Here is a 13,843-nt window from a genome sequence, read left to right as displayed (position 1 = left end):
AGTCAACCCCAGACTTTATTTGGAGTTTACTTATTTTTCCATTAATATCCTCCCTGCCTTCCAGAATTCAATCCAGGGGACTACATTGCATTTAGCTGTCATGTCTCTCCGGTTTCCTGGTCTGTGATAGTTTCTTAGTTTTTCCTTCTTTTTCATGACCTCGACAGTCTTGGGTATTACTATACAGGTATTCTGCAGAATGCCGCCCAATCTGGGTTTGTCTGACGATTTTCTCATAAGTAGATCAGGGTTACGGATTTTTAGAAAGAATATCACAGAGAGGAAGTGCCCTTCTCATAATATCCTATCATGGGGTATGTAATAGCCACATGATGTCATGGATGATATTAACTTTCATTACTTGGTTACTGTTTGCTAGGCTTCTCCACTGTGAAGTTAGTGTTTTTCCCTTTGGAAGTAAGTCAGTAAATCTAATCTACCCTCAGATGAGAGAGAGCAAGAATTAACTTCCTCCTCCAGGGGATACTAAAATATACATAACATAAGATTTACCATTTTAACCATTTTTAAGTGTACAGTTCATACTGTTTTATAACCATCACCACCACCCATCTCTAGAACTGTTTCATTGTCTCCACTGAAACCCTGCACTCATAAAACACTTAACTGTAAAAGGAATTCTTACATTTAAATTATTTGGCATAGCATCTGACAATGCAGAAGGCACACAATAAGTGTGAGGTATTCATAAGTCCTTTTCAGTGAGACACTTTTAGAAAGATTTTTTTCCTTCCTTTGTAAATAATGAATCAACCTCCAAAAGAGATTCAGTAAAAGTAAAAGTGATCATTTAACCTTTCCCTTAATGTAATGGCCTTTCATAAAAATTCAGTTGTGGGGCCAAGCACAGTGATTCATTCCTGTAATCCCAGCTTTTTGGGAGGCTGAGGTGGGTGGATCACCTGAGGTCAAGAATTTGAGATCAGCCTGGCCAACATGGTGAAACCCCATCCCTACTAAAAATGGTGGCGGGCACCTGTAATCCCAGCTACTCTGGAGGCTGAGGCAGGAGAACCACTGGAACCTGGAAGGCAGAGGCTGCAGTGAGCCGAGATCCCGCCACTGCACTCCAGCCTGGGCAACAGAGTGAGACTCTGTCTAAAACAAAAAACAAACAAAAAAATTCAGTTGGGAAGGGGAATAATAATTACTGGCTAAAATGGGATTTTGGGTCAGGCATAGTGGCTCATGCCTGTAATCCCAGCACATTAGGAAGCTGAGGCAAGAGATTGTTTGAGCCCAGGAGTTCAAGACCAGCCTGGACAACACAGTGAAATCACGTCTCTACAAAAAAAAAATTAAAAATTAGCTGGGCATGGTGGCACGAGTGTGTAGTCTCAGCTACTTGGGAGGCTGAGGCAGGAGGATAACATGAGCCTGGGAGGTCAAAGCTGCAGTGAGCCATGATCACACCACTGTACTCCAGCCTGGGCAATAGAGTGAGACCCCCATCTCAAAAACAAAATAAAATGGGATTTCAGCTTGTGTTTGGAAAGGGGAGTAAAAGTTTTTGGCTAAAATGGTATTTTTATTATTATTATTTTTCTTTTTTTTGAGGTGGAGCCTTGCCCTGTCACCCAGGCTGGAGTGCAATGGTGTGATCTCGGCTCAATGCAACCTCCGCCTCCCAGCTTCAAACTGTTCTCCTGCCTCAGCCTCACCAGTCGCTGGGATTAAAGGCGCCTGCCGTCACGCCCAGCTAATGTTTGTATTTTTAGTAGAGACAGGGTTTCACCATATTGGCCAGGCTGGTCTTGAACTACTGACCTCGTGATCCGCCCGCCTCGGCCTCCCAAAGTGCTGGGATTACAGGCGTGAGCCACCACGCCCGGCCTCTTATTCTTTGTGGTATTTTTATCACCATGTTTTATAAATAATTGGTTATACTTCCATAATCTTATGTCCGTAAACCCTTCTGAATTTTTCTAACATGTAAATGACTTTTTTCTAGAAGTTAGGAAGTCAGACAGAATAATGTATTCTGTTGGGTGCGGTAGCTCATGCCTATAATCGCAACACTTTTCAAGGCCAGGATCGCTTGAGGCCAGGAATTTGAGACTAGCCTAGATAACGCAGTGAGACTCCATCTCTACAAAAAATAAAAGATTAGCTGGTGTAGTGACATGCACTTGTAATCTTAGCTACTCAGGAGGCTGAGGCAAGAGGATCACTTGAGCCCAGAAGTTGAAGGCTGCAGTGAGCTACAGCTGTGCCAGCACACTCCAGCATGGACAACAGAGAGAGACTCTGTCTCATAAATAAATAAATAACATATTGTATATGTTATAGGGTAGAACTGTTACCATTAAGTTGAAGAATGTGAATTTTGAAGTAAAAACTCGTGCATCTACAGTTTCATCTGTTGTTTCTACTGCAGAAGAAATATTTGCCATTGCTAAGGAATTGCTAAAAACAGAAATTGATGCTGATTTTCCACATCCCTTGAGATTAAGACTTATGGGTATGACTTTTTTATTGTTTTGTTTTTCCTTAAATCTGCTAGGTTTTCCCAAATAATTAACTTTGGGAATACAGGGGGCCCCCAACTTAACAATGGTTCAACTTAATGATTTTTCAACTTTGCGATGGTGGGAAAACTGTATGCTTTCAGTACACTCTTGACTTACAATGCGGTTACATCCCCATAAACCTGTCATAAATTGAAAGTATTGTAAGTGGACTTATTATGTTTTCAATTTACAGTGGGTTTATCTGGATACAATCCTATTGTAAGTCAATGAGCACCTATATTCTCGCCTTCATTTTATTTCTTAAATCTGTTTAGGAAGTTCTTCCTTTGCTGCTGCCATTTATCTTAATTATTAGACCCTGATGTGTGAAGCCATGATCATTAGTTTAATTCCAGTAAGAGCCAATTAAAGTTGTTCTTTTCCTCATAACTTAATGAAATTCTTGTGGCCAGGTGTCTTTCAAAATTCAAAACTTTTCAGATTTTGGAAAGCAAATTCAGTGCATGTAGAGTATATTATGTTGTAATACTACTTTGTGGATCTGGGGCAACACCCCCTATTCAAACATATTAATATTTCTGTAGCAAAACAAAATATTCAGAGACTGTAAAGACTGATGACTTTAATTTAGTCATCAGGTATCACTTGTTGCTTACAATTTTCAGAACTTTTTGGAGTTTGGAATTACAGATAAAGGATTGTGACATTGTGAAATCACATCTCCAGCCATTACATGGTAAAAACTAACAAGCCATGTTTCCAAAATGAACTGGTTGAAAGTATATATATGGATCAGGACTCCAAATGCACATTTTACTAGTAAGGAGTGGGTCACTAGCCATACTTTCATTTATGAAAGATACAGCACACACTGAAATCTACTGAATAAACTGTTAATTAAAAGAGCCAGGCCAGGTGTGGTGTCTCACACCTCTAATCCTAACACTTTAGGAGGCCAAGGCAGGTGGATCGCCTGAGGTCAGGAGTTCGAGACCAGCCTGGCCAACATAGTGAAACCCCATCTCTACTAAAACTACAAAAAGTTAGCTGGACACGGTGGTGGGCACCTGTAATCCCAGCTGCTCGAGAGGCAGAGGCAGGACAATCACTTGAACCTGGGAGGTGGAGGTTGCAGTGAGCTGAGATCACACCATTGCACTCCAGCCTGGTCGACAAGAGTGAAACTCCACCTCAAAAAAAAAAAAAAAAGCCAAAGAGCAGATATCTATAGAAGCTTAATTCATAATTGCCAAAACTTTGAAGCAAGCAACATGCCCTTCAGTACGTGAATGGATAAATAAATTGTGGTACATACAGACAGTGGAATAATAGCACAGAAAAGAAGTGAATTATCAGTTCGTGAAAAGACATGAATGAAACTTAACTGCATAATGTTAAATAAAAGAAGCCAATCTGGAAAAGCTAAATACTGTATGATTCCAACCATATGAGATTCTGGAAAAGGCAAATATGAGTACCATAAAAAATAATTGATTGTCAGGAGTTAAGAGGAGAAAGAGGGATGAATAGGCAAAACACAGGAATTTTAGGGCAATGAAATGATTCTGTATGATTCTATAATGACACATCATTATAAATTTGTCCAGGCACACAGAATGTATTCCAAGGGTAAACCCTGTGTAAGCTATGGACTTTGAGTGACAATGTTCTGGCAATGTAGGTTTACAGATTGTAACAGATGTACCACTCTGGTGCCACATGTTGATAGTTGGGGTGGAGGGGTATACTTGTGTAGGGGAAGGGAATCTATGGGAACTCATTGTACCGTCTGCTCAATTTTGCTGTGAACATAAAATTTCTCTAAAAAATAAAGTTTATTAGGAAAAAAAGAGCTAAAGAGTCTGTATAGTTGACTCCAGTTAGTTACTGGTATTAATGTAATGGTATGTGTCATATATGAATTAAAATCCTACATCGTTATGCTAACTCCAAATAGATAGTTAATATTTAATGATATTCTTTTATAAAGGAAGGTAAATTTGTACTTATAATACCAGCTTTGAAATGTGACTTATTTTTTCTCTCTAGCCAACCTTTTGCATATGTCATAGCACTAGACAAAATGTTTTTATGCATTGTGAGTGAATTGGCTTTGTTCAATGTGAAATTGATTGTGATTGGTTTAATTTAGGTGTTCGGATATCTAGTTTTCCCAATGAAGAAGACAGGAAACACCAACAAAGGAGCATTATTGGCTTTTTACAGGCTGGAAACCAAGCCCTGTCAGCCACTGGGTGTATACTAGAGAAAACGGACAAAGATACGTTTGTAAAACCTCTAGAAATGTCTCATAAGAAGAGTTTCTTTGATAAAAAACGATCAGAAAGGAAATGGTGTCGCCAAGATACATTTAAATGTGAAACCGTGAATAAACAAAGTTTCCAGACATCACAACCATTCGAAGTTTTAAAGAAGAAGATGAGTGAGAATTTGGAAATATCAGAGAATTCAGATACCTGTCAGATATTTACCTGTCCTGTTTGCTTTAGGGCACAAGGGTGCATCAGTCTGGAAGCCTTTAATAAACATGTAGATGCATGTCTTGATGGATCTTCAATCAGTGAAAACTCTGAAGTGTTCTCGTGTTCACATGTTTCTGCTACCAGAGTCAACAAGAAAGAAAATGTTCCTGCTTCTTCATTTTGTGAGAAGCAAGATTATGAAGCCCATCCAAAAATTAAAGAAGTGTCTTCAGTAGATTGTGTAGCTTTAGTAGATACTATAGATAACTCATCTAAAGCAGAAAGCATAGATGCTTTAAGTAATAAGCATATCAAGGAGGAATGTTCTAATCTCCCAGACAAGTCTTTTAATATTGAGCACTGTCATCAGAATTCTTCTTGCACTGTTTCGTTGGAAAACGAAGATGTTGGATTATTAAGCAGACAAGAATCCTGCCAGCCTTACTTATGTGAAGTGATAACAGGCCAAGCTCTAGTTTGTCCTGTTTGTAATGTAGAACAAAAGACTTCAGATCTAACCTTGTTCAATGTGCATGTGGATGTTTGCTTAAATAAAAATTTTATTCAAGAATTAAGAAAGGACAAAGTTAACCCAGTTAATCAACCCAAAGAAAGCTCCAGAAGTACTGGTGAGTGTGTAGTCATTTTAAACTGCATGATTTTCTAGGAATATGTTTTATTAAAATTAATGAGATTGTTAAATCTGAAACATATACTATTAAATGGGTAGTTTGTGTATGCCACCATTTAGGGAAATGTTGGTTACCTTGCCATAGGTTAGAATTAACTCAAGCCTATAGATTGTGAATTTGGGGAAAACTTTGATCTTGATTTAGCACAGAATGAACTCAAAAGTTTAAGGAGCTGAGTGATCTAATCAAAAAAGAAATTCCTTCAGAGAATATCTGCGAAGACACAGTGGTAAATTAACTATAACTGCATAACCAGAAAGCCTCTTTAACTTATTTTTTGGTAGTGCTGACTCTACCCAAATTTCACCAGTAAAATTAAGTGTAATGCTAATAAAATTAGTAAATTACAAAGAAATTATTGTTTTTGGTGTGTTTCCATATGAACTATATAGTACCAAGGAAGTTATTATATTCAATGAGTAAGTTTTAACTTTTTAAATTTTTGTACAACTTTTTAATTATTTCGTATTATTCATTATGGAATTTCTTGACTTTTCTTTCCTCTAAAGGTAGCTCAAGTGGAGTACAGAAGGCTGTAACAAAAACAAAAAGGTATGGCTAATTTGAGCTTTAATAAAGCTGGCTACAATATGAAAATTCAATCATTTTATAAATTATTAAGTAATCAATATTAGAAATGAATTATTTTCTAGAATCTCTTCCTGCATTTTAATTGTGTGTTCCTTTTAATTCTAGGCCAGGATTGATGACAAAGTACTCATCAAAGAAAATAAAACCAAACAATCCCAAACATACCCTTGATATGTTTTTTAAGTAAACATTGAACATTTTATCATTAATTTTAAATTGAAACTTGTTATTTTATAATCAAATGAATTTGTTCTTTCTCATTTTAAGTTTGCAGATTTATTTAGTGAAGGCAAGTGCAATAATCCTTCCTCAGATGATGTTTACTTTTCTAAGATATATATATACTGATTCTGTATATCTTTTTTATAATCATGAGAATTTTACTTCCATTATACATCAATTGGAAATTAATGCTGTTATGAGATAATTTTTAAAAGGGAAATTAGGAATGAGATAAGAAGGTTTTTTTTTATTATTTTTATACTGAATATAAAAACATATTTGTAAGGGCTCTCAAAGATTCACACAAACCTATATTATCATAAGAATTTTTCAGCACTTAACTACTTTGTTGGCATTGATCCTAGTATCTAAATACTTCATGAGCATTCATAATTAAAATTTATCTTAAGTTCTGTGAAGAGTATTAACATAACTAGTACAAGTGGTTTTCTTCAGGAAAATAAATATCACAGTATTATCTGCGTTAAAATGGTTTTTGCCTAAAATATAATTTTTAGTCTGGCTTTTCTTATTTAGAATTCCGTTATCTTATGAATAAGCACTTGAATCACTTTTTAAAATATTTAGTCTAAGATGATTCAAAGTAGTTTTATTTTAATACAGGACTTTTAAATGGCAGTATTTCATTTCTTGTGAAATTATGTTGGTACTTTCCACAAATCTATAAAGAATTGTACAGTCATTTTTTAATCATCTTCAAGAGGGCCGGGCGCGGTGGCTCAAGCCTGTAATCCCAGCACTTTGGGAGGCCGAGGCGGGCGGATCACGAGGTCAGGAGATCGAGACCATCCTGGCTAACATGGTGAAACCCCGTCTCTACTAAAAAAAAAATACAAAAAACTAGCCGGGCGTGGTGGCGGGCGCCTGTAGTCCCAGCTACTCGGAGGCTGAGGCGGGAGAATGGCGTGAACCCGAGAGGCGGAGCTTGCAGTGAGCCGAGATCGCGCCACTGCACTCCAGCCTGGGTGACACAGCGAGAGACTCCGTCTCAAAAAATCATCATCATCATCATCATCATCATCATCATCATCATCATCATCATCAAGAGAAAATGTGTAATTCAAAAGATTAATGTGTATTAAAACACATTACATATCTTAGTTACATTTCTATCAACATTTTTATTAATATTTGTGAAAGAAGAGAGCTTAATAGTAGTTAGCTTAAGTAGTTTCTCCAAATACTTTTGTGCTATCAATGAGTTCTTCTCAAAAAAATATTTATTTGGGCCAGGCACAATGGCTCATACCTGTAAGGGCAGCACTTTGGGAGGCTGAGGTGGGCAGATCACTTGAGGTCAGGAGTTTGAGACCAGCCTGGGCAACATGATAAGACCCTATCTCTACTAAAACGAAAAAAAAAAAAATTAGCCAGGCTTGGTGGCACATGCCTGTAATCCCAGCTACTCAGATGGCTGAGGCAGGAGAACCTCTTGAACCTGGGAGGTCGAGGCTGCAGTCAGCCAAGATCTTGCCACTACACTCCAGCCTGGATGAAGAGCGAGACCCTGTCTCAATAATATAATAATAGTTATTATTACTATTTAATTGTGACATGAAGTTGGAACCATTTTCTGTTACTTCTTTAAGGAGCTAAATCTTTTGTTCTCTTATATTTTTGTTTTCTCTCCTCGTTTTTCATATTTTAGCTTATGATCTAAATATATATTTTATATATTATAATATTTTAGGAATAGCTTAATTAAGAACTCACAGACTTTGGCAAAGTGGTAACTGGACTTTTAATTACTAGATTGTTTAAATTAGGCTTAATGCCGGTTAGCGTGCCAATCCAATCCCATGACTGATGTTATTATACACTGTGGCAAATACAAAGTTGTAGTGTTATGGTTCTTGATCATGTGATTTACTTATGTAAATTCTGTACAAATTTAAGTTCAATGAAATATTTAATGTACTGAAAGGTAAATAATACCAATTGAATTGTTTTCTGTCTTGCCTTAAGTTTATTTTTATTATCTTCAATTTAGATTAAATGCTAAATTATTTTCATTTAAGGATTTATTTAGTTGAATGTTAATCATTTAGTAATATTTAATAATATTTGAAATAAAATTTAAAACTTTTATAGATCTAATAGAGATGGTTTTCTTACTTTTCCAATCTTCCTCCCTCTTATGCCTTCATTTTTATTTTCTCTGCCCAGAATTTTCTTCACATTCTTTACTACCTGTTTTGTCTATTATATCCAACCCATTTTCTTTTTATTATAATTTTGATATGGGGCATTTGAAGAAAATACAGCAAAACTACAAGGACTGGTAATAAGCATGCATAATCTTACCTACTTAGTGAACCTCATATAAACCTAATATAAAGAACCACCATATTTGCAATATATATAACTGGTGAAAAACTGTGTCCAGAATATATAAATGATCCTTATGAATCAGTAAGGAAAAGATAGTCATTAGAAATTTGGACAAAAGACTTTATATGGCATTTCAAATGAAAGGAAATCCAGATGACCAAGAAACATGAAAATATTCCCAGCCATATTAATATTTGGGAAGTGAAAAATAAAACTACAAGGAGATATCATTACATCTCTACCTTATTTACAAAAATGAAATGATCTAATGATACTAAGTTTTGGTGATGATGTCAGCTCTTACATTGAAAACAATCCCTGTGGAAAAATTTGTCCTTCAGTAAATTTAAAGATAAACGTGCTCAAAACCCAGCAATTGCACTCTGAAGTATACATCTTTGCAGGTTATCTTTCATTACAGTTATTTTTTTTCCCTGTCAGGACCCTAACTAATACAATGCCTTGGGAAAACTACTGAACATGTATCCTAGAAAGCATGTACAAGAAAGTTCTGCCCAGTCAGGAAGGTGGCCTAGAAAAAAATTTTTTAGTGTTCATAGCAGCACCGCAATATCCAAAAGTTAGAAATGAACCAAATATTCAGCAATGGTAGAATGATTAAATTCTACCATGGCATTTGTGTTGAAACAATAGAATTCTACACAATGGTGAAAATGAAGGAAATAGCTAATCACAACATAGATGAATATCACAGACATAGCATAGAGCAAAAGAAGCAAATCACAGAGGGATGCCATCAACATGATTCCATTTGTATAAAGTTTAAAACAGTAAAAACTGAACAACTATATGGTTTTAAGGGTATATATTTATATATATGAGATAAAACTGTAAAGAAAAGCAAGTGTTTTGCTGTCCCCAGAACCAGAATAATGATTTCCTCTGTGGAGAGGTAAGGCAGTGTGATTGGGAAGTGGCACCTGGCGCTTTTGGGATGCTGTCAGTGTTCTATTTCTTGTCTTGGCTGGTGATTGCATGGATGTTCACTTTTAAAATACACTTTATACATATATATTTTATGTATTCTTATTCATATATGACCTTTATAATAAAAAGAAAAAAATGGCAAAAACTGCTTTCGTTAACAAGATATTTTCCTCCATCTCTGCAAGCTAGTTTCAGTCGAGAAAAAAATATATTTCTTTCTTCTAGGACCTTGCTGAACACAGCAAGAAAGAGCCATCCCATGCCAAATTTTTAGTTTTTCTCTAGCATTTCCCCTAAGGCTACCGCCTCAATCAGCATTTGGTCTTCTTTCCAAAGACAGCTGTAGACAGTTTGACCAAATATTTTTTTACCGCTTGTGATGGTTAATATTGAGTGTCAACTTGATTGGATTAAATGATGCAAAATATTGTTCCTGGGTGTGTCTGTGAGGGTATTGCCAAAGAAGATTAACATTTGAGTCGGTGGGCTCAAGAGGCAGATCCACCCTCAGTCTGGTTGGGCACTCATCTAATCAGCTGCCAGCATACCTAGGATAAAAGCAGGCAGAGGAACGTGGAAGGACTACACTGGCTAAGTCTTCTGGCCTCCATCTTTCTCCTGTGCTGCATGTTTTCTGCCCTGGAACATCAGACTCCAAGTTCTTCAGCTTTTGGACTCTTGGACTTACACCAGTGATTTGCCAGGGACTATCAGGCCTTCAGCCACAGACTGAAGGGCTGCACTGTCTGCTTCTCTACTTTTGAAGTTTTGGAACTCAGACTGGCTTCCTGGCTCCTCAGCTTGCAGACAGCCTGTATGGGACTTCACCTTGTGATTGTGTGAGTCAATTTTCCTAAGAAACTCCCCTTCATATATACATCTGTCCTATTAGTTCTGCCCCTCTAGAGAACCCTAATACACCACCAAACAAGTCACCAGTTTTCCAGTCTGTGATATTTTTGTCCCGACTCCCTGAAGTCTTCTCTCCAACCCTAAGTCAATTCGTTATATTAGGCTTTGTTATTTGCAGTACCCTATTTCTTTATCAGTTCAGTCACAAGTTTCCTGGTGCCTCTTCCTCGTTGAGTCACATGGGGACATGCTTCATTCTCCCAGAAATGTGTGACAGCATGTGTAAAATACTGCCAACCAGGGAAGCTCAAACCAATCCTTGGTGTCCAAGGTTTTTGCTGGAAGTCAGTCACACAGACATGCATCACACATGTGACTCACCTTACCTATTAAGTCTCAAGACCCCAGAGGTGTAGTGATACCTCATGGCCCAGGGCTTCAGCCATTCAAAAACAGACATTCACCATGAGTCATACTGTTAGCATAAACTATCTCATCAAACTAACAAAATGCAGCCCAAGGCCTCAGGCATACTAGAACACTATTATCAAACTGGAAATTCCAAGGGCTCAGGTCATTTCCCAGGAGCTAAGGAAGGGCCAGTACCTGAAGACACCTCTCTTTGAAAAGTGCAGGGCTTGAGTAACCTGAGGCTGCTGGGTTAACCCTTTACTGCATAAATGTCGAATTATTAGAATTGTATTCAAATAAAATATAAAAAAGAAGGATCACTTAGAGTAACTTTTTCCTGCCTCACTTGAATAATGCAGAGACACTTCAAATTCATAACATGTTTAGGAGGTCTCAAGGAGGATGGGCTATGCGTTTGGAATATATGCGTATTAGAGTATAAAACAACAAATGACATAATTTCTTTGCATGTGTATAATCCTCTCTTCAATGTAATTCAAAGGTCTCTTTTAATGTCAGTCTTTACATTGTCCCTGTAATATAGAGCTATACACCTTTCCTCAATCTTTTTTTTTTTTTTTTTTTTTTTTTTTTTTTTTTTTTTGAGACGGAGTCTCGCTCTGTCGCCCAGGCTGGAGTGCAGTGGACGGATCTCAGCTCACTGCAAGTTCCGCCTCCCGGGTTTAAGCCATTCTCCTGCCTCAGCCTCCCAAGTAGCTGGGACTACAGGCGCCCGCCACCTCGTCCGGCTAGTTTTTTGTATTTTTTAGTAGAAACAGGGTTTCACCGTGTTAGCCAGGATGGTCTCGATCTGCTGACCTCGTGATCCGCCCGTCTCGGCCTCCCAAAGTGCTGGGATTACAGGCTTGAGCCACCGCGCCCGGCCCACCTTTCCTCAATCTTATGTGATAGTAGGAAAAGTAACATTATAAGAAGTATTTATAAATTTAATTCACTCCACCAGAAGTGCTTTATTTTAAAGTTAGCATGGGAATTGTGGTATCTGCAAGGTCAGTGTCCCCACTGAAGAAGTGACCTTCTAGAGTAAGAAGTTTTAGCATCACCGTGGGTAATGGAAGCCATATAACAGAATTTAAGAAGGAACTTTGTGCTAAGAAAATGTAGACAGTGGTTATAGGCATTTATGTAAGAAGGCTGTAAGTTAAAGGCAAGAGAGATGTAGCAATTAATAGGAGATATTTTTTCTGCCCTCATTAACAAATGTGTTTATTTACTACTCCTTACCTTTTAACTCATCCCCCCTGTATCCACTGCTACCTCTGCCAACCCTGTATCTGTTACTGAATTCTGTCTACTCTTGTGGGGCCTCTTGAAAATATCCATTTCTTTCCATCTCTTTTGTCAAACCCTTATCAGTTGTCTAAACTCTGACTTTCCAACTGATGTGTCAGTTTTCCTTGCTCTAAACCATCTCACGCATTTTTTTACAGATTAGCCATAAACAGCGTTCCCATAATAGCACACTCATGTCAAAAAAACAAAGCAATTTTCAAAAGCTCTCAACTGTCTCCAAGATTAGCAGTGGAATGAGTAGGAAAAGGGAGTGATTTTTAGTGTATGATTATTTCTGTGGTGTAAATACTCCCACCATAACAGATTTCAAGTTATGTGGTGTCAACCAGTTCACAAAATTCCTGAAACTTTAACAGCTCTTGCAAGCCAGTACAAGCTAGCTCCTATATATCACTGTCCATGATGCACTCTAAACACTGGCTTGGCATTCAGGGTTTCCTGAACAGACCAAGCTGTTTCTCCTTTCTGCCATCTGTGCTCCATTGTTCCCTCTGTCCAGAATATGCTTCCTGAATGCCCCTTTTCTATCTCCCACCTACATAGTCACTCGTCTTTCAACTCAGCTCAGGGGCCACCTTCAGAAAACGGTTCCTTGCCCTCTGGAAAAACTGATCAGTCACTATTTTGTGCTCCTGTTTCTCTGCAAAGATCCTGAAACATTCTTTGCATGGCCCCCGATGTTGGTTTCTCCCTACCATATTGTAGGCCCCAAGAGATCCTGGGCTTTCACTTATCTCTGAATTCCAAGTATGAAGGGTATGGCCTGGCACACAGTAGATACGGAGAGTCATTTGTTGACATGTAAATGAATAAATAGTATGTGCCCAAGAGTGTTTACTACTATCTTATTGTTTTTCTCTGGGAAGACAGAATGGTGGCTAAGTGGCTGCACTCACACTAGGTCCTAAAGAGTGGGCATTCCAGAAGGAGACAATTGTATTTATTTCCCTTTATTAGATAATGGCTTGCTTTATACATGTTTTATTATTATACTGTGTCCTTTTGGAGTGGCTTGAAAGTATTTGCAAGAAGACTTAAAATATGACTATTAACCTGGGGCTAATAAAATGGTTTTTTGAGGAAATATTTCATTTAAAAAATCATACCTGGTGTACCTGATGCTGAACTGTTGTTTTTAGAGACAAGGTCTCACCGTCACCCAGGCTGGAATGCAGTGTCATGATCATAACTAACTGCAGCCTGGAACTCTCGGGCTCGAGATCCTCTCATCTCAGCTTCCCAAGTAGCTGGGACTACAGGCTGGTGCCATGATGCCCAGCTAAGTTTTTGTAATTTTTGTTGAGATAGGATCTTGCTTTGTGGCCTAGATTGGTCTTGAACTCCTGGCTTCAAGCAGTCCTCCTTCCTCAGCCTCCCAAAGCTCTGAGCCACCATGCCTGGCTCTGGTACTGAATTTTCTTTGATGTAATGTTCCATTTTGAAAAGCAGTGATATATTTGAACACACTTTGTATTGGCAGGATTTT

At 37.8% G+C, this 13,843-nt stretch overlaps 1 protein-coding gene across 2 annotated transcripts in view; it reads left to right on the top strand.

Annotated features, from left to right (window-relative positions):
- Positions 1-6,467, top strand: part of POLK (DNA polymerase kappa) — a 98,097-nt gene extending 91,630 nt beyond the window's left edge. For both annotated transcript variants that reach the window (XM_023207993.1, XM_023207994.1), the window contains exons 12-15: positions 2,311-2,482; positions 4,645-5,604; positions 6,177-6,219; positions 6,364-6,467. In XM_023207993.1, coding sequence (XP_023063761.1) covers positions 2,311-2,482; positions 4,645-5,604; positions 6,177-6,219; positions 6,364-6,445 — 1,257 coding nt within the window. In that variant the 3' untranslated portion in view covers positions 6,446-6,467. The remainder of the gene's footprint in view (positions 1-2,310; positions 2,483-4,644; positions 5,605-6,176; positions 6,220-6,363) is intronic.
- The last annotated feature ends 7,376 nt before the right edge of the window (positions 6,468-13,843 follow it).

Source organism: Piliocolobus tephrosceles, chromosome 4 (assembly GCF_002776525.5).
Source record: "Piliocolobus tephrosceles isolate RC106 chromosome 4, ASM277652v3, whole genome shotgun sequence".
NCBI classification, from domain to species: Eukaryota; Metazoa; Chordata; class Mammalia; order Primates; family Cercopithecidae; genus Piliocolobus; species Piliocolobus tephrosceles.
Note: the sequence above shows the minus strand (reverse complement) of the source record. Positions and strands in the feature narration are given on the sequence as shown.